The sequence below is a fragment of the Oncorhynchus mykiss genome, chromosome 21 (genome assembly GCF_057628025.1).
Source record: "Oncorhynchus mykiss isolate SJ-2025 chromosome 21, ASM5762802v1, whole genome shotgun sequence".
Taxonomy (NCBI): domain Eukaryota; kingdom Metazoa; phylum Chordata; class Actinopteri; order Salmoniformes; family Salmonidae; genus Oncorhynchus; species Oncorhynchus mykiss.
The window spans coordinates 22518069-22544862 of record NC_143042.1 but is presented as its reverse complement, the minus strand read 5'-3'; the positions used below and the strand labels follow the sequence as shown (position 1 = coordinate 22544862).

Sequence of the window (26794 nt, the reverse complement as noted above, 5' to 3'; positions counted from 1 at the left end):
TCAAGGGTTTTTCGTTATTTTTTTACTATTTTCTATGTTGTAGAATAATAGTGAAGACATCAAAACTATTAAAATAACATGTAGTAACCAAAAAAAAGTGTTAAACAAATCAAAATATATTTTACAATTCAGATTCTTCAAATTAGACACTATTTGCTAACTCTTGGCATTCTTTCAACCAGATTCAAGAGATAGTCACCTGGAATGCATATCAATTAACAGGTGTGCCTTACTGAAAGTTAATTTGCAGAATTTCTTTCCTTCTTAATGCGTTTGAGCCATTCAGTTGTGTTGTGACAAGGTAGGGGTGGTATACAGAAGATAGCCCTATTGGGTAAAAGACCAAGTCCATATTATGGCAAGAACAGCTCAAATAAGCAAAGAGAAACGGCAGGTCATCGTTATTTTAAGACATGAAGGTCAGTCAATTCGGAAAATTTCAAGAACTTTTACGTTTCTTCATGTGCTGTCGCAAAAACCATCAAGCGCTATGATGAAACTGGCTCTCATGAGGACCACCACAGGAAAGGAAGATCCAGAGTTACCTCTGCAGCAGAGGATAAGTTCATTAGAATTACCAGCCTCAAAAAATTGCAGCCTAAATAAATGCTTCACAGAGTTCAAGTAACAGAAAGGTGGAAATGTGTCCTTTGGTCTGAGGAGTCCAAATTTGAGATTTTTGGTTCCAACTGCTGTGTCTTTGTGAGACGCAGAGTAGGTGAACGGATGATCTCCCCATGTGTGGTTCCCACCGTGAAGCATGGAAGAAGAGGTGTGATGGTGCTTTTTTGGTGACTGTCATGGATTTACTTCAAATTCAAGGCACACTTAACCAGCATGGCTACCACAGCATTCTGCAGCAATACCATCTGGTTTGCGCTTAGTGGGACTATCATTTGTTTTTCAACAGGACAGTGACCCAACACACCTCCAGGCTGTATAAGGGCTATTTGACCAAGAAGGAGAGTAATGGAGTGCTGCATTAGATGACCTGGCCTCCACAATCACCCGACCTCAACCCAATTGAAATGGTGTGGGATGAGTTGGACGGCAGAATGAAGGAAAAGCAGCCAACAAGTCCTAAGCATATGTGGTTACTCCTTCAAGACTGTTTGAAAAGCATTCTAGGTAAAGCTGGTTGAGAGAATGCCAAGAGTGTACTGTATATTATTAGCCTTTATTTTCTGCAAAATACACTCATCCCACTGAAAGCAAGCTTACTTCTCAAAGAGAGGGCATTGGGGGGTGATCATAGCAAAAAAAATGACAAATTAACTTGACTTACATTTCTTACATTCATAACTAATTTAGCCAGGTCACCCATAATACAAGTCATTATTCAACGTCCATCCATGTCTGACTATGTCAGGAAATGACCTGGAAACCAGCCACTACGGGCAACAGTGAGCGATGTTATCTTCAAATAGGTTTTGCTAGGGCATTGTGGACTGGCATGGCATGGGCGTAAACATCAATCAATCCAGCCATAGAAGTTGATTTAGAGATTTTTGTTTCAACCCTTCTGAGTTATGCCTAACCTTCAGATTTAGGAGTTAATGCCTAAACGCTAACCAGTCTTTAGGCGTGATTGTTTATAGTTTATTCTGATACAGACATCTGCCTCTGTGTTTTTTTCATCATGTGTTTGTCATTCATACGTTCTTGTCTCTGTAATTCATTAATGATGAGTGACAAAACTATTTACCAAGTTGGAATCAATAAGTAAGTACTACTCTACTCTCAGGCCTACTAACAAACATTCAAAATAACTTCTGACTGCTGGAAGAGTGCAGTGTGCACACTCGTGTGGGTACAGAGAAGCGAGGGAGGGAGGATAAAGATACAAACAGTGTAAAGTCGCTAGTTTGATGGGAAATTCGTTAAATTAGGCTATCAAAATAAAGAGAGTCACACACTATATGTAAGCTCTCAAGAATGTATTGGGTAAAACACCAATGTTTCATCATCACTGTGGCTTCTTCAGGGTAATGTCATGAAGGCCTGAAACAGGTTATGTAGGCCTAGCTGAGGAATGCTCAACTTGAGTTTTGATAACTAGTCGCGTGATTTGCTAGCAACAACATTGAGTCGTCTAGTCTTGACATTTTTACAAGTATGAAAATGTTTATCTGTTGGCCTATCTATGTTTGTCCAACTGCAATCCTTCAGAGGGGTACTGAAATGTACAATTTTTATAAAAACTTTTAGCGAATACAACCACTTCTTCCTCAACGGTGGTTGAATAGGTCTATATTAGGCTATTTCATAATTGTATTGCAACATGATTAGATGCTTTACATAGTATTAACATCAAAAGGAATTATTAATTTCACCTATATACACACTACATGACCAAAAGTATGTGGACACCTGCTCATCGACCATCTCATTCCAAAATCACGGGCATTGATATGAAGTTGGTCCCCACTTTGCTGCTATAACAGCCTCCACTCTTCTGGGAAGTCTTTCCACTAGATGTTGGAACATTACTGCAGGGACTTGCTTCCCTTCAGCCACAAGAGCATTAGTGAGGTCGGGCACTGATGTTGGCCGATTAGGCCTGGCTTACAGTCGGTGTTCCAATTCAACACAAAGGTGTTTGATGGGGTTGAGGTCAGGGCTCTGTGCAGGCCAGTCAAGTTCTTCCACACCGATTTCAACAAACCATTTCTTTATGGATCTCGCTTTGTGCATGGGGCCATTGTTATGCTGAAACAGGAAAGAGCCTTCGCCAAATGTCATTGTATGCTGAAGTTTCAAAATTTCCCTTCACTGGACCTAAGGGGCCTAGCCCAAACCATGAAAGACTGCCCCAGCCCATTATTCCTCCTCCGCCAAACTTTACAGTTGACACTATGAATTAGGGAAGATAGCATTCTCCTGGCATCCACCAAACCCGGATTTGTTTGTCGGACTGCCAGATGGTGAAGCGTGAGTCATCACTCCAGTGAACGCATTTCCACTGCTCCAGAGTCCAATGGCGGCGAGCTTTACACCACTCCAGCCGACGCTTGGCATTATGCACAGTGATCTTAGGCTTGCGTGCGGCTGCTCGGCCATGGAAACCCATTTCATGAAGCTCCCAATGAGGCAGTTTGGAACTCAGTAGTGAGTGTTGCAACCGAGGACAGACGATTTTAATGCGCTACGCACTTCAGCACTCGCCGGTTCCGTTCTGTGAGCTTGTGTGGCCTTCCACTTCGCGGCTAAGCCGGTTACTCCTAGACGTTTCTACTTCACAATAACAGCACTTATAGTTGACCGATGCAACTCTAGCAGGGCAGAAATTTGACGAACTGACTTATTGGAAAGATGGCATCATATGACGGTGCCACGTTGAAAGTCATTGAGCTCTTCAGTAAGGCCATTCTACTACCAATGTTTGTCTATGGAGATTGCAGCTGTGTGCTCGATTTAATACACCTGTCAGCAACGGATGTGGCTGAAATAGCCGAATCCACTAATTTGAAGGGGTGTCCACATACTTTTGTATCAGCGGAGGCTCCTCAGAGGAGGAAGGGGAGGACCATCCTTCTCAGTGAATTTCATGAATTGTAAAACATTAAGCAGTTATTTTTAGGTATAACTATACTAAATATAATCGCGTCACCAAATAATTGATTAAAACACTGTTTTGCAAAGGTCTACAGTAGCCTCAACAGCACTCTGTAGGGTTGTACAATGATGTAGCCGGAGGATGTCCTCCAGCCTATCAGAGATCTTGCAGCATGAACTGACATTTTCCACCCAATCAAAGGATGAGAGAAGTCATCTAGTACTGAAAGCATAAACTTTAGCTAGCTAGCACTGTGTATTGTGTAGAAAATGTGGTGAGTAGTTGACTCAAATTAAGAAAAAGTCAATAGTTGAACAGTTTTGAATAAATCAATTTCTTCCAAAATGGAGATTCAAGACAGAAATAGCGAGTGTCATTTTTTTTCCAGTTTCACCCTCCTCAAACAGAGGGATGTTATGTTAGCTAACTGGTTATGACTTTCCAACAACACTGGAACTCTTCCAAGTCAAGGTAAGCTTTTGGTGTTACTAATTTATTGTCACCGGGGCCCACCGGTGTAACTGCTCACTGTAACGTTACTGCATGATTGTAGCAGGTTTACTAACACTTTAGTTATATTAGCTATGCTGACTTTGACATTACTTTAGCTAATATGGTGACAGCGATGTAGGCTGTGTATAACGGTTTGGCTTGGAAAGGTTTTTTCGCCTGGTCACAGAGCTGATGTGTTGTGCATTGAAGTCCACACGCGAAGGAAGAGGTGAGAAAGTGAACCGTGTTTACTCGTGATCAGGGATGTATTCAATCCGCCGATTCTGTTGAAAAAGAATATATATATATATATATATATATATATATATATCTTAAACGGAAGCAAAGGCAAAACGGGGATAAACAAACCTGAATTTGTCTAATATAAACTCTCGTTTGCAACTGTTGGTCTAACCCAGGATCAGCTAGACGCAGGCCCAAACTAATGAATTCTTTTCAATTGACTGATTTCCTTATATGAACTGTAAGTCAGTAAAATCTTTGAAATTGTTGCATTTTGCATAAATTCAGTCTACATCCATTTTTGGACTTATGAATTGATATGAACCCATTGATTCTTGAAGAATATACACCTATAAATGCTTTCTGAGCTTAGTTTAAAGGGCAATTCCGCAAATGTTCAACCTCAGTCATCATCTGCAGCACCAAACCTGTCTACATACTGTATGTGTAAATGGCGTGCTTCTATTGTGTTTGAAACATTTTTTTTAAAGCTTCTTTGTGACAGGGTAGGGTTAAAAATAAAAAATTAAATAACCTTCAACAGGTTTCCAGCCCAAGGGAGGCAATGTTTGTGCTCCCCTTGTCACTACCTCAAAATCCTGGATTATCCCCCCCCCCCCCCTCAACAAAACGCCTTTTCGCATATGTTAACCCTGGTATTGTGCTGTAAATAATGAAAATTAAGTTGAAAAGTGCTGGCATTGCCCTTTAATTGTCCTGTAAGAACCCCAAATATAAGCTTGCTTTACTCCAGGTCGATGTAAACAAGTGTATAACCTCAAAACATGGTTAAAACTAGAATTTTGATATCATGGATGGTGTCTTAACATCTATAGCTCTGTAAATTAATTTGAAAGTGATTGAATGTATCCAATAACAGGGAAGATTGTCTGGGCTGCCCCAGCCCGGCCCCTAGAAAGCCCTCCCAATAACATCAACGAGATGCTATTCAGACGAAGAGAAGAGAGCAGGACCTGTAAGTTGAGTTCACAGCCACCTACACGAAGGACCTGACTACAGAGATATGCGGGATGAAGAGGCTGCTTCACACTGGCGCAGCCTCCGAAGTCCACAGGAAGAAGCTCACTCCAGGGACCCTCTGAAGATTGAGACCCCAGGCACACAGGCAAAGACATGCCGGTGTAGAAACCAGAGGTCTATGAGCAGGTGACATACACCTGGGCGACCGCTGACTTGCCCACCTATTGATGCAGATGCCCCTGCTATGCTGCAACACCTTAATGAGCTACCCCCAGTATGGCTATGTACTGGAGATCATCGACGAGGACGTCATCTTACGTAGCAACTGCTGTTTGCCCCTTTAGGAGCTGCCTATAGGAGTGCAGTCAGGTCTCATTATTAGTTCAGCATTTTTGATTCAGTGGCCAGATCATTGGATTCACCAATATTCCCTTTTTTGTACAATTTAAAACTTTAATAGATGAATTCAGTCCTTTAGAGAAGGCCACATTTGGTAACAATCCAAAAAAAAAAAAAAGTTGCCTACAAAAATAAATCTGCATCATCAATAATATAAATAGAATATAGCAACATTTTTTTTTCATTATAACATGTCGGTTCAATCCCGTCTCCTCCAAGCTGAGCACACAGCTGCTGTGTTCATCCACATCCTGGTACTGAACCATCACTAACACTGTCAGCAGAATCATTCCAGGTATAGATCTTACAGTCACTGCATATAGCACTGCAGCGTAGAACATTACAAGGGCATAGCTGAAGAGACAGGGGGGCTAGCAATCTTTGGTAAATAACAGTTATGCATCTAACTAGTTTATGTTTATCTATAAAAACTTTCATACATTTCCAAGTTCAACAGTACAGGCCTCTGGTTCCTAAGAGCGACATAGTAGACCTATATGCATTAGGTGTAGATGATGCATGCTTTATAGTATATTTATATGGGTTACTTTAGCAGTCATCCTCCTACATCCCACTTAACAAAGCTAACCAGAGAGCGCCGCCCATGATACAAATTGAAGATAAACCAACTTTCACAGTCTAACAAATCATACAGGAGCTTGTACAAAGGTCACGTTTTAGAAACACCTTACATCTTTCATAAAAGCCACTCATTTCAATAAGGCCTAATTTTGAAATATTGTGTAGAATTATAATAGTGGAAGATTGGCATCTGGTAAATGGAGAAGGCAAAGAAAAATCCCTGAATTAAAAGGTAAAGTGCCCAGAAGCTTCAGTAGATCATAAACTGGTCCGATAGAAGCTCTGTAGATAGATATTAACTTGTCTGATTCAAAGCCCTGATGCGGAGATGTGCAGACCTCTAACTAGCTAACACAGGGCGAGTGGTATCTGTCAATGTAACACTGTGCTTTGCAACACCATTTAGCAGGGCTTGCAAAGAAAATAATGGCTTTAGGATAAAAAATGTTATATATTTTACCATATCTAATTCCATTAACCCAGTGTTTAAACGTAAATTAAGTTCTGGGTGTGTAAACCCTTATAATAAACTCTAGCTATAAAATGTTCCCTTAATTTGAGGCCTCTAGGAGCATCAGGCAAAACCTAAAATAAATCCAAACATTTTATAATAGCTTCGGTTATAGAACATGAAAACATAAGCAACAGCACATCATATCCCCAACAGGCAGACCGAGAGGACACAGTTACAGCATTTATCCACAAGGTGGGGGTATATAACCACACCACTACTCTTTCTATAGAGATAAACATGGCAACTAATGCAGTACCATCAGAAAAACGTCATATAGTACTGGCAGATAAACAACAAGGCTTTTAAACATGCCAAATCAACATATATTCTCGCTACAACCCTGGTAGATGTAAATACAGTACTGAGGGAGAGAGACGGACAGGGAGGCGAAATGCGAGAACTTCAAAGCAACAGGTTCTAGCCGCTTTCTCCTAGTCTAGGAGACTTAACACATGGCCATGTGACGTCGCCTCTACAATAAACTGACTTTATCCTACCAGCCCTGAAGCAGATTAGGACAGATGTAGCCATGTTCAATGACTACCAGAGGAACAGAAATATAGCCATTGTCCTTTGCTGCTATTCCTGACCATGTTATCTGTGGCCACTGGCCTGGCGCTGGCTCCAAGAGGCCCTGAACTTTCTCGGCATAGAAAATCTCTTTTAACATGGAACTCCAAAAACTCCATTTAATTTGTTGTTGTTTTTTTTACAGTGTTACTTATCTACTTCCTCTAAAACCATTAGTCAACTTCCTAAAATCTTTCCATTCTCACAGCGCTAACCTCTTCTCCTCTGATACAACTAGTCTCTGTCCAGAGGTCAAAGGTGAGCGGTCAGCTCAAACTCCACTGTCAGTCTGGTCACAAGCGGTCACACTTCCATCCTGACCTCTAAACCCCAAACAGCTTGTGACTGCCAGACTCTACAAACTGCACCAAATATTCTTCTCCTTTCAAGACCCTCACAACCTTCAGTTTAAATACACCACTCTTATTCTGGTCTGTATCATTTGCCTTTTCTAGTTTCTATTTCATCCTGTCCATCTAATACTGTGTCCTTTCCATGATAAACCAGTCTAGCCTTTATGTTGCTGATATGTTTTCTGTGCATTAACCCCTGTGAGAGAAATCAGTGAGCACACGAGTCGGCCCTTTGGGGGTTGGATTGCTGCCACGCCTTCATAGAACACAATAAAACAATTTCTGCAAAGAAACAGAACAAAGCTTCACCCACATAAATTAAAAACGACAATATGTACAAACCCTTGCATCCACCAATTAAATAAAAATGCTAAATAAATGGATTCAAATATTCGGGGGTATGAATCATTCACGTGTTCAAAAAGGTAATTCTAAAAGAATTTCAAAAAGGCAATAACCAGAAGGATCAAAAGAGTGAACAGAAGAGTGGATATGGCACACAGGGGTGTAGGCCTACTCAGTAAAGACATGGAGCTAGTCTCTTGAGTGCTTAATGCCAAGTCCAGGCTGAACGCAGTGGAACCACAGATGCCCTCTAGTGTCCATCTAGTGTATTGCACATAGGGTCCACAGGTACAATCTAGAGTTTATTCCAGCTCTCTCCAGTTTCTGAATCAGGTTGGACCAGTTTCCCCCTCAGTGTCCCTCAGACTGGATTCTGGTTCCCAGCCCTCTCTCCTCCGGGGACAGTAGTTACCCCGGCCCCCCTGCTGCTCTCATGGCCTCCTGCAGTTTGAGTCTGTAGTTGTCGTAGCGACGCGTCACGGAACACACCCGCTCAGTCTCCTCCTTCTCCAGCATCCTTAGGAAGTTACTCAACTCTGGGATGGAGAACGCTTCCCACTGGAAGAGGAGAGAGGTATGGTTAATACAGGGAGCATGAGTGTGTGTTTAGTGTGTGTGGGAGTTCAGTGTGCGTCTTACCATGACCTCGCCAGTCTGCTGTTCTCTCAGGACAAAGCCCAGCGTGTCGGTGTTGGGACCTGCTAGCAGACGCAGGAACAACGGATGCTCTCCCTCCGACAGCTTACACATGTACTCTACAGGAGGAAACACACAATAATATTCTGTGGTTATAATTCATGATTATTAGGGATTATTCTACAGAAGGGTTCATTGTCAAGTCGGGGGGGGATGATGTGCTGTAAAAACACTAATGAGAGCTTTAGTAAAAAATAATTTTAAAAAATTACGTTTTGGCTCCATGCCATGGGGGTAAGCACACACAGAAAGCAGCCCGGTCAGATCAGAGACAGACGTCTTTCATGCGAGTCAAGTCACCAGGCAGCCCTAAACCCTCCTGCTTGCTCCATATCCAGAGACAGCAGCTCACACCACTACATGCTCTCAGCCTGTCCCTCTACAGTAGAGGCTCCCAAGTGCCTGCTAGGCCAAGCCTACAGGCTCTCCTATTAAAAACACAGCTGCTGAAAGGGACTAGCTCTACACAGCTATGTACCAGATGGTGCCATGGTAGTACAGTACCTTAGCCGTCCATCTCAGCAGGACTGGGAGAGACCTGCATTCCATGCCGGATTCAGACATCACCGTGGCATTTCTTGCGGCAGGCAGGGGCTTTAAGTTTACACCATCGGAATGGGTCATAAGTTAGACGTGCATACATTTACCATTCCTCATAGATCACGCAGTAACCACAGATCTAGGGTCAGAGTTATGACGCCTCAAATCCTAACCATTACGAACTGAGTCCGTGCCCCACAGCCCAGCACACATAAGCCCCCCCCGTGTTTTTAATTGGACCACAGTATAGACTGTCTAGACAGACCCTCATTAACAGGCTAAGAACTCCCCTCTTCATGTACCGAAGGGAAAACACTGCAAACACGCACAACGTCAGAGCTAGCGTCCGAGTCACGCTGTTCTAGAAGTCTGGGATAGCGGGTGTGCGCATTTCCCTTGACATAATGAAGAGCTGGCAGATTACACAACAGTGTGAGATTAGACAGACCGTGACAGACTGCACGGTCGGCACTGCAACTGGGCTGAAAGTCTGACCTATTCACAACCATAAGCTACCTGCACTCCTATTCCCGACTACTCTACCCCCACCCAGTCTTCAGTAAGATGGGCTTATCTCCTGCTCTGTGGTATAGGGACTGATCCATCTTTGCTTGTCTCCTGGGGGTCCATGCTGAACCTCACCAGGGAGTTGCCCTCGCCATCTTATCTAGCAGAGCCCTAAAATAGGAAGAACAGAAGACCAAAACACCAGCTGCTACTGTAAACTGTACTGAAACCTGTTGTGGACCTCTCTCCACAGACTGGCTGGTTGAGAACAGCTGCTGCTGTACACGGTGTGTGTGTGTTCCTTCCCTGGTGGGGTATTCCAGCCACAGGGGTGAAAAGTAATGTGTGTGTGTGTGTGTGGGCAGCCCTGTGGCATTCAGCAACATGAGGGCGAGGCGTCTAGAAATACACACCCTAAACCCTACAGATACCGACACACACTAAACCCTACAGATACCGACACACACTATGTTCAGACACCAACCCAGTTCTGGCATGCATGCTATCCAGCCAGCTAACAGACTGGCATCTATAGCATGACAAACCAACTACAATGTCTCCTATAGCCAGAAAGACAGACCACACACACACACACACTTACCTTGCTCATCCCTGCGGCAGCGTTTGTACAGGGCATATTTAGCAGGGTTGTCAGCTACAGTGAACTTGGTCAACAGGGCCTGAATCACCTGATGGAAACATTAAAGATTAGCATCAGTGTTCATATATAATTATAGCCATTTTCTACGAAATCACTGCACGCAGGTTGTACGAAACTGTGTGTGTGTGTGTGTGTGTGTGAGTGAGACCCACCTGCCGTACGGTGTTGTTGGAGCTGATGTGAAGAGTGTTAATCGCCCCCTGGGGGAGGTAGAAGGCCTCCTCTCCTCCCTGGCCCCCTCGTACTGTGACGGGTCTCCTCAGCTCCAACTGCACCTTAATGAACCCTGTATACACACCACTGGGGTTCTACAGGGAGGGGGGGGGGAGGGGTGGGGGGGGGGGACCGGTTAGGATACTGCAGGGTAACACAGAACAGGTACACAAGCACTCATGTTCGCACACAGTAAGCTCTGTCATGTCTGTGTGAGAGATTACCAGATGATGGGGTGGGTGGGGGCTTCACATTAATTACCAGATGGAGCCCAGATTTGTGGGCCCATCTTTAAGCCCAGTACTTCACATGCCATCCCCCTGTGGACGTGACAGCACTGAGTGAGTGAGTGAGTGAGTGAGTGAGTGAGTGAGTGAGTGAGTGAGTGAGTGAGTGAGTGAGAGAGTGAGAGAGTGAGAGAGTGAGAGAGTGAGAGAGTGAGAGAGTGAGAGAGTGAGAGAGTTTAGCAGTGGTGTAAAGGTACTGAAGTAAAAATACTTTAAAGCACTACTTAAGTTGTTTTTGGGGGTTACTTTACCATTTATATTTGACAACTTTTACTTCACTACATTCTTAAAACAAATAATGTACTTTTTACTCCATACATTACGCCCAAAAGTACTCGTTACATTTGAATGCTTAGCAGGACAGGAAAAGGGTCCAATTCACACACATCTAAAGAGAAAATCCCTGGTCATCCCTACTGCCTCTGATCTGACGGACTCACTAAACACAAATGCTTTGTTTGTAAATGTCTGTGCTGTAGTGCGCTTTTACAAAATATGGCGCCGTGTGGTTTGCTTAATATAAGGAATTATCCATACTTTTAAAACCAAATACTTTTAGACTTCTACTGGATGACTCACTTTTACTTGATTCATTTTCTATTAAAGTATCTTTACTTTAAGTTAAAAAATAAAAAGACAATGGGGTACTTTGTCCACCACTGGTGTTTAGAAGGGTAAGAGAGAGAAGGTTATTAAAGGAGAAGAGATGAAACGCATCAATCAGCTGACTGCCACTACTAAAATGCACCATCACAGAGTTATGTTTCTATAGAGAAAGAGAACAAAGAGTGACTTGTGGTTGCGATAGATGGACAGATCAGGGACACAAAGAGAGGCGAGAAGTGGGAGCAAACAAAGACATTCTAAAGACAACAAGACCGCAGAAGTGTCATTATGCCAGCCTGACTGCATGTTTTAGATGACTGACGGGTCTGATCGCATGGACTAGATGGACATCAATGTGAATCAAAGAACAGTGGTTTCGAACTTTGACCCATACCCAGAAGGAAGTAAGTATGCTAGTTATTCATCTGATACATCTCAGACAGGCCTGTTCCAGACAGCTAGTCTGGTGAACATGTGCTGTGTGCCACCATCATGCCCGCAGCTTGGTGAGCACTGAGCAGTCAGTTAGACAGAGCTGGTTCTCTTCCACATAACAGGGGAGGTCAGGACAACAGAGCTTCTGTTCAATCATCATCCTTATCATTAGTAAACAGAGGAAGGAAGGAGAGATGTGGTGGAAACATGCAGCAAGCAAACGTGTGTGTCACGTCTCTTGTGGATCAGGAGGGGATAGATAACGCACAACACATGAGTGCTGAATGAGCCTTTACAGTTCAGCTCTGAAGGCTGGCAGAACCACGCACACACTCGTGGCAGAGATGACCATCAGGGCCTGACGGTCATACAAGTTTGTTTAGGGATGAGGGGGTCAAAAGTGGGAAGCTAGGTCAGAAGGGATGATAAACCGAGGAAGCCTAATGTCTGATGAAGGAGTTGGGTTATGGGTTAGTGGATGGGGTCGGGGTTAGAGGTCACTTACCAGGGTCATTTTGAGGTGGTCCTTGGAGGAGGAGTTGTACAGCTCGACCTTCTGTCTGATCTCCTCTCTGCTGAGATGAGTCCGTAACTCTCTTTCCTGCTCCACATCCTGATAGACAGAAACAGAGAGAGTTAAGTGGTGTTATTACATGTGTTATGGCCTGAAGAGATTGGTAAGATCAGCTGATACAGATCGACAGAGCACACACACACACTGACAGGCCTCCAGCCCTGGGCCTGCCAGTGTTGTCCTGACCTTCATTTGGAGGACCTAGATAAGGGATATTCAACTGGCGGGGCCCAGGCCAGATCTAGCCCGTTTATTATTTTATACTGGCCCTTTGATTAATTGTGAACATTAATGAAAGATCTTTAAAATAATAATAATAATAATAATAATAATAATAATAATAATAATAATAATAATAATAATAATAATGCCAATATCGGACGTTCAGTTCCAGAACGACAAGCACTATGGTGGTTGTCTATAGTGTGGTTTCTAGCGCCTATGTGGCATGTTGATTCTACATATGGAGTCTAGCGTTTGAACGGATTAAGTTAAAATATTATGACCACATTTTTGAAAGCTACGACTAAGGAACAGATATGTGCCTTCTATTTCCCTCATACACACAAGGACTCATTAAAAGGGAGTATGACAAAAAACATGTCTAATGACTGAGGGAAATGAATTCAAAGCATACTTCCTTCAGACTGGAATTTTGCATTACCTAACGACACACTGCATTCTTTGTTATTTATTGAGATGCTTAGTTTTCAGATGATTTTAAAACGACCTATTTACTTTTAGAACCTTTTAATATTTGTTTAAATAAAACAAAGCATCATTGTTTGTTGCACCTTGACTCACGTCACTTCTTTCCTAATTACTTTTGGCAACATTTCCTTTTAAGAAAAGTGCTTAATTTGTGGTTATGCGTTGCTTTCTTTCCACCTGACAGGTGTGGCATATCAAGAAGCTGATTAAAACAGCATGATTACACAGGTGCACCTTGTGCTGGGGACAATAAAAGGCCACTAAAACATGCAGTTGTCACAACAATGTCACAGATGTCTCCCTTTTGAGGGAGTGTGCAAATGGCATGCTGACTGCAGGAATGTCCACCAGAGCTGTTGTCAGAAATGTTTATGTTAATTTTCTACCATAAGCCGCCTCCAACGTTGTTTTAGAGAATTTGGCAGTAAGTCAAACCGGCCTCACAACCGCAGACCAAGTGTAACCGTGCCAGCTCAGGACTTCCACATCCGGCTTCTTTGGGCTCCTGTGTGGCACAGCGGTCTACTGCATCTCAGTGCAAGAGGCATCACTACAGTCCCTGGTTCAAATTCAGGCTGTATCACATCCGGCCGTGATCGGGAGTCCCGTAGGGCGCCGCATAATTGGCCCAGCGTCATCCGGGTTTGGCCGTCATTGTAAGTAAGAATTTGTTTTTCACTGACTTAGTCAAAAAGGCAATACACCCCAAAAAATAAATGTTTAATTCTTCACCTGCGGGATCATCTGAGATCACCCACCCGGAGAGCTGATGAGGATTATTTCTGCCTGGAATAAAAGCCCATTTGTAAGGGAAAAACTCATTCTGATTGGCTGCGCCCCTGCCTAGTCATGTGAAATCCATAAATTAGGGTCTAATGAATATATTTAAATTGACCGATTTCCTTATATGAACTGTAACTCAGTAAAAATCATTGAAATTGATGCATGTTGCATTTATATTTGTGTTTAGTAGTTGGAATCGCCCTGCCCTCATATTGGGTCTCCCCCTCAAGGCAAGGGTCCACCACAGCAGAGACGATTCATCCAGAGAACAGAAGTGCGCCAGGCCCAACCCATAGTTATGTAACGAATGTTCTCCCCAGATCCAGAGAGAGTCTTTCTGCTGAAGGCTGTGACCGTCACACACAAAGTTTAAACTCCTAGAAAGTAGAAGGATCTGACTTCAGAGTTCATTGATAACGATAACTGAATTTGTCATATTTCTTAATGGACATGACTGCAGCTTCCTCTCCATTTCACCCTGGATCATGCAGTCATAGCAGACACGCGTCATCCTCCGTGTGTGCCTGAAGGTCCAAAGTCCAGACAGCGCTGTGTGTTCTTACATGGGCATAGTGCTTCTCTGCTCTAAGGCTCCTAGATACTAAAAACAAACCTAAACCCCAGTCAGTATCCTGACAAGACCGAGCAGGCCCTGGACACCTTATAAGGCCACACTGCACGAGAGACCAGGGTGCCAACTTGTGTACACACACACACACACACAGAAGAATCCACCTTAGGCAATAACATTGATAGTGGAGTGGTATGGTTCTAATAGCTAATACTAGTGTTCTCTTTAATGTCAACATCAAGGCAGTAAAAAGCATGCATGCCCTTCTGGAGGTGCTTCTGATTGACTTGTTTTTACTGCCTACCACAGAGGATAACAGGCTCATAAAGTAACAGAACAGAGCTCCTTACTGTTACGGTTAGCAATGGATGTGGTCTAATGCTGTGGTTTAGACTCCTGCCGCAGCCAGCTGTCTACGCAGACTGGGAACTGGGCTTGGTGGAGCTGTAGTAGGATGGGCCTGTGAGGAAAACTGTTGGTCAAGTCCACCTAGGTCACAGCTGATTCAGGTGGCTCACAGTAAGACCCAGGGGATTATGGGTAGCCACAGAGAAAGAGGTTGGTGATGGTTATGACAACACTTAATAGCCGCTATTGCATGGGCCATAACCACTCTGGGGTTGTGAGAGAAAAGATTTGGGTTGGTTACTGTGTTAAAAATAATTTGTCTTCTCACCCTCTCCAACCAGCTCTATAGGATTACCTCGGTTTCAAACAGAACCTCGCAGAGGTCATGATCAACTACATCAGATGACGCCGCACCGAGCCAGTTCATGACCGCGGTCTTGAACAAACTAACATCAGTATCATTACTTTGGGTTACATGGCAGAGTATATAAAAGGGAGTGTATTTGAGTCCATACAGACAGATGAGGATGGGGCAGACAGGAGAGGGTTAAGAGGAGGACCAGTGAGACAGAGCATGACAGGCAAAAGGCTAAACAAACAAACATCCCAATGAGGTAATGGACCAAAAAAAAAAAACATCATTCTCACTCCCACACAGTGTTTGTTATAGCCACGGGCCACTACACTGCAGCCGGTGAGGGGGAGAACAGAAAGACAGCAGAACAGACTCTCCCTGAGAGTTCAACCTGTTGCTCTTTCTTCACCCATCACTGTAGTTACTGCAGCATCAAGGTTAATGAATGCCAGTCGGATTAGACTCCGTTAAATGAACTACAAGCCTATACTCTCCCTCTGTACTCGGATTGAAGTAAGCAGTTAAGCAACTTTTCCTGGGGCAGGCAGGGTTAGCTGGGGTGGCAACGGTATAAGAGCAGGACTGATAAAGAGAAGTAGTTTTTTTTTAGGGTAAAGAGTCAGTAGGCCGAGCAACGAGGGATAGTGTTTGGTAAAGATGCTCTGGGATTGACTGCTTAGAGTAAGCCTTAGTAAGTAGAGTTACAATGAGTTCAGTGCTGGGTTAAGTAGAGGTGGTGTAGCTTAACGTGTGAAGTAATGTGTGTGGTGTGTTCTAAGAATAGAGATTAGGCTATGCTTTGTGTCGTCAGACTGGTTTCTCCAGCGCTTCTCAGTCAGGCGAGGAACAGGTTTGACTGACTAATTAAGATAACATCAGCTATGTAGGTAATCCGTTTACAGACGGACAGATCCAGAGCAACAAAAAAATATATATATAGGAAAAGCTGGAAATAGACTAAACACCCCTGACTTAATCTAGATCTGGATGGGCATGGATATTGTTCTACATAAAGATCTGGTATGGGAAGAGCAATTTGACCATGTGTTATGGTATTTTGTGATGACCGTCTCAATCAGTGCCACAGCGCTGTAGCAACTATCCCCCCCCCCTTGTGTGGGACTTCCTCTGCAGCTTAGAGGGGAAGTCCACAGCAGCCACGCCTTTCCTCCGCATAACAGACATCGATAACTAATGCAGGTTATGTAGACTTAAAATCAAGCACTGCATACACCTCATTCAGTACAAGCCCACTTGGAGAGCTCCTATACTACCACTAAACCACAGCAAATTCCCTGACACCACACTACAAAACACAGTATTAATTTGGACCTGGAGGGATTCCAACAGCTATTTGCCGTACTGGAGTCCGACCCAGTACTGCATGCACAAACACACAGAATAGCATAGGAAAGACTAAACCACTCCAATGACTGCAGCAGGAGTGTGTGATCCATCCCTTAGTGTCCCACAGGGTAGACCAGAAGTGAATTCCTGCTCAGTGGGCTCAGAGTGAGAGGGTGACAGTGAGCAAGTCCATCCTGCCTCCTGTGGTGTCGATGGACTCTCATAACTGAAAGTGGCTTTACTTAACCTCTTGAAACTAGGGGGCACTATTTTGTTTTTGGAAAAATAACGTTCCCAAAGTAAACGGCCTATTTCTCAGGACCAGATGCTAGAATATGCATATAATTGACAGCTTAGGATAGAAAATCTAAAGTTTCCAAAACTGTCAAAATATTGTCTGTGAGTATAACAGAACTGATATTATTGCAGGCGAAACCGAGGAAAATCCAATCGGGAAGTGCCTCTTATTTTGAAACCGTTGTGTTCCTATCCATCCCAAATTGGCCATTGAAAGGGATATCAATCAGATTCCTTTTTCTACGTATTCCCTAAGGTGTCTACAGCCTTTAGACGTAGTTTTACGCCTTTGTTGAAGAATGAGCGTAAACGACTACATCGCGTAAGTGGCCAGCTGAGGGCTCTGTCAATTGTCCCGGTTGATATATTATCGAATAGATATTTGAAAAACACCTTGAGGATTGATTATTAAAAACATTTGCCATGTTTGTCGATAGTATGGATATAATTTGGAATTTTTTTTGGCGTTGTCGTGACCGCTATTTCCGGTGAATTTCTCAACATAACGTGACCAACAAACGGAGGTATTTTAGCTATAAAAATAATCTTTATGGAACATTTGCTGTCTAACTGGGAGTCTCGTGAGTGAAAACATCTGAAGATCAAATGTAAATGATTCATTTGATTGCTTTTCTGATTCGTGACCAAGCTTCCTGCTGCTAGCTGGACATAATGCTATGCTAGGCTATCGATAAACGTACACAAACGCTTGTCTTGCTTTGGCTGTAAAGCATAATTTCAAAATCTGAGATGACAGGGTGATTAAGCTGTGTTTCGCTATATTTCACTTGTGATTTCATGAATATTTTCTAGTAATATCTTTTGACCGTTGCGCTAGTGTAGTTGATGATAATTCTCCCGGATCCAGGATGGGTAGTTCCAAGAGGAGTAAGGAGATCAATATTTTTGCGCTAGTTGGCTGTACATGCAGCATCCAGTATTTTTTCTTCTTTAAATTGTTCTCCGTCTTTTTAAAAATAGGGAGCCAATTGGTTTTAAGTAGCTTTATTTCCATGACTGATCAAAACACATCACGACTTTCGCTTGTCCCTCTGTCACAGACATATGTTGAGCAATATTTTAGAAACAGTGAAGCGCAAGAAAATAATCACTACTGAATCGGAATACATATCGAATCACCACCTAAGTACCGTGATATCGTATCGTCCGTGGCAATTCCAAGCCCTTGTCAGAGGACAAGGAATTGACGATGACTGAGGGACAGACCCTAGGCTCGTGCTTTCTTGTGGGCCATTTCTTGATGATCTCCCTCTCACGGTTTCTCTCTAGTCTGCATGCATCTGTGTGCTCCACACATCAAAGTCAGGTCCTCTCTGTCAAACTGATGGGAATTACCATCTAATCTGGTCCCACCGTCTAGGGCTGTTCCCGACAACAAAAATCTTGGTCGACCAGGAGTCTGTTATTTCAACCGAAATATTAAAAATGTTTCCCCCCCCCCCCCCACACTAGGGCTGACCCCATTTAGTTGACTGATCAATTGGTTAGTTAGTGCTGGGCCTAGTGCGATGATTAGATAGATAGATAGATAGATAGATAGATAGATAGATAGATAGATAGATAGATAGATAGATAGATAGATAGATAGATAGATAGATAGATTATTAGTCTCGTACATACCAAACAGAGCCATGTTGAAAAAAAGACTGTGCTCCAAAGGTGGGTTTTACTGCAGCCATCAATTGCGCAAGTTCTCCCACTTAAAAAGATGAGGACTGTAATTTTCATCATAGGTACACTTCAACTATGACAGACAAAATTAGAAGAAAATCCAGAAAATCACATTTATGAATGTATTTGCAAATTATGGTGAAAAATAAGTATTGTGGAGCCCCAGATCGAGGGAGATTATCAGTGGTCTTGTATGTCTTCCATTTCCTAATAATTGCTCCCACAGTTGATTTCTTCAAACCAAGCTGCTTACCTATTGCACATTCAGTCTTCCCAGCCTGGTGCAGGTCTACATCCAAAGAACACCATACCTACATTCTCCCAATCTTCTTCTGGATCATCCGAATGCTCTCTCATCTTTTTAAGTGGGAGAACTTGCACAATTGGTGGCTGACTAAATACTTTTTTGCCCCACTGTATATATAAAATACTGGTGAGCCATTGACGCGGCCTCCGCAATGGATTATGCCACAGACAGGTGTCAATCAAGACGTTTTAGTTGTTGTAACAGCGACTAAAGAAAATAAAAATTCTAGGCCAACCAAAAGCTTATTGCCCAAACAATCGACCAGCCGACTAAAGGGGGTCAGTTCTCCGCCAACACAGCTGTAAAGCGTCACCACACAAGACAGTGCTGATAATGCAACTCTTCACCCCTCAACCCCAAGTGGCTTCTTGCCAGGATGTTCCAGCACAGTTATTGGTTTTCTAAGACTCCTGAAATATAGGCTTAATATCAGTGTGCGGAGTACGACTGCCTGGACAGACAGGTTTCATTACTGCAGCACATAGCCTAGGCCTGTAATAAAGACATTACATCACTGTGGTCCAATAACAAGACTGTTCTACCTCCTCACGCCTCAGCTCCTCAGGCTTTTTACCACACCCCATCCTCCCTAATCTCTTCATCTGATCAGCCACTGTTACCCAACTCCGTGTGTGTTTTTCAACAATGGGGAGTAAGCATGGGGTGGTGAGAAGTGACATTATGAAAGGCAGACTTCCCTGTTCTTCAGTAGCTATGTTAGTGTGTGAGGCAATAGAACATTTCACAGCACTGAAAGACACCAGTCCTTTGAAAACCCAGGTCAACAATAACCCAAACTTCCACTGTTGAGTTTTATTAGCTGGCTCTGTGGAAACCTGGACCCTGCACTACAGACCAGACACACACAGGCCTGTTAACGAGGGAGACAGGGATGATTGACAGTTCACATAACTGCCTGGGGAGGATTCATCATACAGCAAACCAATGTGCTGGGTCAGCTTGTTCTTAACCTAATGTGAGAGGCCCACACAATACACACTGGCTATAGTATGTAGCCTAGGCCTATAACATGGCATTGAGCAATGGGAGACACATAGGGAATACAGTAACAAATAGCACTAGGCCCAGCCCTGTTCCTCTGTCTTCCTGATCCACTTTTCGCTTTAGAGTGGATCTCCATCTCAGAGACAAAACAGGCTTGGCTTCAGACAGGTCTAGTTACAGTAACATGGAAAACATTCCTATAGAGCAACACAATGAGGATAATAAAGAGGGATGAAAAACAGGTGTGTCTGTGGCAAGAGACAGGAATACAATAGAACACACAAGAGAGCAGAATGTGGAATATGGGGACGACTGAGCAGATGTGATACTATGTGGTTCACTCGGGGAGGAAGTAGACTTGTCTGACTAACGACTCATACAGTATTTACCATAAACTGCCACGGAGGTATGAAGTGGCAGGGAGCTAGCCTGTAGAACTAGTCTATGGGGAGTAGCATTGACCCACTATCATGTCTAACCCGCACTTAGCGAAGACAGACAGGAACCATTCTGCAGAGAGCGTAACAAGAGCAATAGCACCAACACGCTCCGCTAGACCACTCAGTCGGCATGGCTGCAGGCATGACTGCAGTGGAAAATGAATTGAAGGTCCTTGGCTGCAAGGTATAGACTGTCACATCAAACACAACCTCTGGGAAGCTACTGTACTAACAGTTCCAAGCCAGTCAAAACAGGCTAACACTATAACTGTAGACTAAACTCTGACGATCAAAACTGCACTACTTTAAATCAACGTTGATGAAAGGCTCTCAACCTGGAGTATGGACATATTGACAAGCCTCTTATAGTGAAACTGAAGGTCTGTTAACAATATTGGCCTAAAGGCAGCTAGCTAACCGGCATTAACTAACTATAGGCTACTCTCCTGTGACACTGTCTGTCTGTCTGAGAGAGAGAGACATTAGATAGATAAGCGCCAGTAGCCTACTACAACTATAGCGGCCCTGTTCCGAGAAACACAGTAGTCACGTTTTACCATGAGCATGTTCAAAACGGAATAAGTGCTGAATTCTATTTTGAATGGATTTAAGTAAGAACACATGATACCAGGGTTGTGTAACGCATTAATGCATGCTTAGACCATAGTCAGGCACTAACCAAGTGCAGAAACACAGCACACAGAGGCTCTATAGGGTTACAATGCCACACTAACCAACCTGTCCACGCTCTCTGTGAGGGAATGGGACAGGGGTGTGTTGTTGCTTTTCCTACCATGAATAAACCCATACAACTTGGACATGACAGATCACAGACCCCCGAGGCTCAGTCACCTCTAAGCACCAATAGAAACCTGAACAGGCCCATCTCTGGCACAATGGAGTGTGATATGAATGGTTTGGCTGACGGAGAGGACTATGCTGACATGAGCCGTCACCAAAGCCTTCACTAAAATCAGACACAGCTTCAGTACTAGCCAGGGCGGAGACCAGCAGCTATAGCCACACAGTTCAGTGACTGTAGCAGCCAGCCATAGCGGGGCGGTGACTGTAGCAGCCAGCCATAGCGGGGCGGTGACTGTAGCAGCCAGCCATAGCGGGGCGGTGACTGTAGCAGCCAGCCATAGCGGGGCGGTGACTGTAGCAGCCAGCCATAGCGGGACGGTGACTGTAGCAGCCAGCCATAGCGGGACGGTGACTGTAGCAGCCAGCCATAGCGGGACGGTGACTGTAGCAGCCAGCCATAGCGGGACGGTGACTGTAGCAGCCAGCCATAGCGGGACGGTGACTGTAGCAGCCAGCCATAGCGGGGCGGTGACTGTAGCAGCCAGCCATAACGGGGCGGCGACTGTAGCAGCCAGCCATAGCGGGGCGGTGAATGCAGCAGCCAGCCATAGCAGGGCGGTGAATGTAGCAGCCAGCCATAGCGGGGCGGTGAGTGTAGCAGCCAGCCATAGCGGGGCGGTGACTAAAACCCAGAGAAAAATAATAAGGCTCAGTGAAGACACCAGTAATTGCACCTTTATCTGTTGTTTTACAATGCCACAATCCATAGGCATAATTGGTCCCTGTGCCCAAGAACGCAAAAGTAACCTGCCTAAATGAGTACCGCCCCGTAGCACTCACGTCTGCAGCCATGAAGTGCTTTGAAAGGCTGGTCATGCCTCACATCAACACCATCATCCCGGAAACCCTAGACCTATTCCAATTCGCATACCGCAACAGATCCACAGATGATGCGATCTCTATTTCACTCCACACTGCCCTTTCCCAGCGTTCAACACCACAGTGCCCTCAAAGCTCATCAATAAGCTAAGGACCCTGGAATTAAACACCTCCCTCGGCAACTGGATCCTGGACTTCCTGACAGGCAGCCCCCAGGTGGTAAGGGTAGGCAACAACACAGGTGCGTGCTTAGTCCCTTCCTGTACTCCCGGTTTACCCACGAGTGCATGGCCAAGCACGACTCCTACACCATCATTACGTTTGCTGGCGACAACGGTGGTAGGCCTGATCACCGACAACAATGAGACAGCCTATAGGGAGGTCGTCAGAGACCTGGCAGTGTGGTGCTAGGACAACAACCTCTCCCTCAACATAAGACAAAGGAGGTGACCGTGGACTACAGAAGAGGGAGGGGCATTGAATATGCCCCCCTTCACATTGACGAGGCTTAGTAGAGCAGATGGAGAGCTTCAAGTTCCTTAGTTTGTTGGTGATGTAGACACCATCATGGTCCAAACACACACCAGTCAAGGGCACCACTAACACATTACTTTCACTAACCTGTACCCCCGCACATCGACTCAATACCAGTACCCCCTGTATATAGCCTCATTATTGTTACTTGTGTAAATATTTTCTTAACACTTATTTTCTTAAAACTGCATTGGTTAAGAACTTGTAAGCAGTTCACGGTATTGTATTCGGCACATGTGATAAATACAATTTCATTTGAATTAGGCAAATGGTGTTCATTATGCTGTGAGGGCTGGAACACCCATGCGAGTATATTGAGCGTGATGGGATACCCACCAACAAAGCAATAAACACATTAGGCCCACAGTAAAGATTGGGTTTCCACAAAACTGGCCTGAGCAACTTCAATCGCATCTCTCCAAGACGTCCTGTTTCATGGACCTACAAGTGACATGATTGAGCAGCTGATACATTTAAATGTATACAGTGTACACATGTCAATAGGTATAGCTAGCAAGTAGCTACGAGATCCAATTTACTCCATGCTGTTGGCATGTCCTCCCTTTCTCGCTCTCCTCTCACGTAGTGTGCAATGGTGTGTGTGGAGCTTGTACGTAGTGTGTAATGATGTGTGTAGATACCATGTGCAGTGTGTGTGTGTGATTGTGGTAGAGTAATTACAGCCACAGCCAATTTCTCTAACTGCTCCCAGAAACAGCATATGGTAGCCAGGGATCTTCAAGGATAGTGACCCACAACCCTCTGCTCTGTACCAGTTGGCTTCTGACCCTAGCCAGGGGAAATGAGAGGGTGGTGGCTGACACCCATCAGTTAAATGACCACCTGGATACCCTTCCTAGTGTGTAATAGACACCTTTAGGCCAGGTGTCTTCTGGGACCTATGAGTAAGAACCAGCTCCTATTGGGCCTCAGTAGTTCTAATACAGGGCATTATTCAGGATAATGATAGTTTGTTGTCCAGAGGAGAGGGGATTCTCTCACAGACAGTGAGGGGGTGTGTCTAATAGACCACCTGTTCTGTTGTCTTGCTAGGATGGGACATGACCACAGGTGATACAGTTCAGTAGGTCTGGAAGCTTGATCAAGTGCTGCCGTTCCATAACTGATGTGGCTGTGCATGCACGAGTAGTCGAGCACACACACGGGTCCAGTGTTTAACAAACACCTCATCTGCTCCATGACGCAGGCAGTCTGAAAGGTAATCATATTATCAAGGAGCCTGCTCTGTGTGTGCGTGTAGGGGGGGGGGACTGCGATAGCAACCGGGGCCATTGCAAAAACAATCAAATTGAGTTTCCTCTGGAACAGAACACTTAGAGCAGCAGGCAGTTATAAAAAGGGCTTTATGTAACATGCAGGCAGGTCATGCAACAGCAACATAAGAGAGGAAGACTGGCCACGGATCATGAAGCAGCCTACTCCCATGCTAACTCCCTGCAGTAAAACCCACCTTTGGAGCACAGTCTTTTTTTCAACATGGCTCTGTTTGGTATGTAGGCTAGATGACGTAGGGCCCCGTTTTGCATTTCTAAACTAAGAAGCACGTTTCCATAATCAGCCTTTTTTTTATCAGTAGCTGCGAGGGCTGAATTGGTGGAGTATGCTGTGTGGGTCTTGCTTTGTTTAGCTGAAGTATGAAAACAGAGAAACAGTTGACATTCTCTCCTTTCTGCAGCAGAACAAAACTCACAACAGCAGGAAGGAAACAGGCCTGCATGGCACCCACTGACACAAACACACGGTTACAAGGCACACACAGCTGAGTCGAGCTGAGCAGTGTTTAGGGCTGGCTAGGTTGTGAACATAAACAGATGAAAGCCTCAGGGACTCCTCTTCAAACAGTCTGTACCTCAAGTGGTGCCCCGAGCCCTCTGCCACTGCTTAGTCATACTATTCTATCTCCTATCATTAATACGCCATATTGAAACACACATAAAGAGACACGAAAGGCTTTGTGTAAGGTTGATGAAGGTACAACTGTCGTGGCACCAGTCATTCACCGCTTGGACAGCAAGTATATATATATAACTTGTTAATTACACAGATCTATTTGAGATCTCCCTGGAGCAGATCCTACATTTTGTCTAGGCTGGGTGTGCCACTGACATACTCACTTCATCTCCAAATCTGAAAACTCAAGTCAGAGGAGTCATCTCTCTCTCTCACACACACACACACACAGACCGGTATGCTGGAAAAAACAGACACCCCGTCCCTGAATAGCAGAGACAAAGCTCTCAGGCGTTCTCACTTCTGGAACAGGCGTCTGGAGAGGTCTGGCTGCCGTTATGTAAACTCACAGCAGACTGAAGGTTCTAGTGTGAGTTTGAGATTGGCTGGCTTCTCTTTCACTCAGACCTTTTCCACTCCCCGAAAGCTAGTGCTAAGTAAACGCTAGCACAGTACGGCCCAGGAGGAAGAGCAGGCCTGGTGAACAGGTTTGTTGTATGTACTTTAGACTTGCATGTTTGTTTACATTTCCTCATTTCCTACAGCAAGATGACAAGCATGACCAAATGGAGGAACTGTGTTAAATGTGATACTATAATAATTAGGGCAAGGACGATACCAATAGCGCAATATTTTTTGGATGGCAAAAATGAAAACACGAAGCAGACCAAACTCCTTGGTCCTTTAAAAACCTGCAGTATGTAAAGTATTGTGTGCAGCATCACTACAGATCCTGCTTCGATCCCAAGCTGTGTCACAGCCGGCCGCAACCGGGAGACCCATGAGGCGGCGCACATTGGCCCTGCACCGTACGGGTTAGTGGAGGGTTTGGCTGGCAGGCCGGGTTGTCCTTGTCCCATCACGCTCTAGCGACTCCTGTGGCGGGCCAGGCGCAATGCACGCTGACTAGGTTGCCAGGTGTACGGTGTTTCCTGGCTTCCGCTTTAAGCGAGCAATGTGTCAAGAAGCAGTGCGGCTTGGCGGGGTCATGATTCAGAGGATGCACGGCTCTCGACATTCACCTCTCCCGAGTCAGTACGGGAATTGCAGCAATGGGACTAGACTGTCACTACCAATTGGATAGCATAAATTTAAAAAAAATACATTATGCACAACTTGAACTGAAAGTGACAGCAAACAGAGAACCAGATACAAAGCTGGGAACAATCAGGAACTGCAATACAATAGCTGAGGAACTAGGGGTGGCAGAGGGGGAGACGCGTGAGGGAGGGTGTGTTAATGGATTGTGTGGTTGATCACACCATGCTGCCAGGTAATGTCATAGACAAGTCAAACCCAGCCTCCCTGAACGTGTGTGGGGGCACTGCCACCAAAACCCTCCTGTACTTACACAGGAATATAGTCTGCGGGACTGAGATCCAACTAAAAGGGGCCTTTTCCCACCAGCAGCAGTAGAGACGGGAAGGGAGGCTAAAGCAGCTTCTTTATCTGTAGCAACACAGAAATCATGGGTGTGATTCCATCCCCTTCTAGTAATCTGGGGCATCCTCTGGTCCGGATGGAGCAGTGTTTCTGATGTCTGAGGAAGACCGGTACTAAGCTGTTTCTTTCCCTCCCTCTGTTGGACAGATCTCTCTCCCACCCTCTCCATCTGGAAAAAGAGAGCACTCAAGGAGAGAACCTGAAATGCATTATTGTTGTACAGCACCCTAAACACACAAACAGCCACCGCTTGTCCTCCACTCAACCCAACCAACAGCCCTCTCTGTGACCGAGGCAGCCTATAGTTTTATACAGGAAGACTGCCAGAGGAGATAATGCGTGATGATTATCTTACATAAGCGTCTGCCGTTGTTGACTTTGGAGCAGAGCAACAAACAGCAGCCCTCTTTCTACACGGCTGCCATGTTAGATTGAAACAGACCAACTCACTCCCAAACAGCTCTACTAAAACCTAACTACTTTAAGTATTTATTTAACTAGGCATGTCAGTTAAGAACAAATTCCTATTTACAATGACGGCGTACCAAACCTTAACCCAGACGACGCTGGGCCAATTGTGACCCGCCCCATGGGACTCTCAATCACGGCCGGTTGTTGATACAGCCTGGAATCAAAACCAGGGTCTGTAGTGACGCCTCTAACACTGAGATGCAATGCCTTAGACCGCTGTGCCACTCAGGAGCAAATACGATAACTATAACTAACACTACACACACCTACTATTAGGATTAA

At 44.6% G+C, this 26794-nt stretch overlaps 1 protein-coding gene across 4 annotated transcripts in view; it reads right to left on the bottom strand.

Moving 5' to 3' along the window:
* Positions 1-5704: 5704 nt before the first annotated feature.
* The window catches only part of LOC110500244 (ras association domain-containing protein 3), a 49621-nt gene continuing 28531 nt past the window's right edge, over positions 5705-26794 (bottom strand). For all 4 annotated transcript variants that reach the window (XM_021577494.3, XM_021577495.3, XM_021577496.3 and 1 more), the window contains 5 exons: positions 12486-12593; positions 10592-10747; positions 10380-10467; positions 8675-8790; positions 5705-8593 (listed from right to left, as the gene is read on the bottom strand). In XM_021577494.3, the coding sequence (XP_021433169.2) occupies positions 8444-8593; positions 8675-8790; positions 10380-10467; positions 10592-10747; positions 12486-12593 (618 nt within the window). In that variant the 3' untranslated portion in view covers positions 5705-8443. The remainder of the gene's footprint in view (positions 8594-8674; positions 8791-10379; positions 10468-10591; positions 10748-12485; positions 12594-26794) is intronic.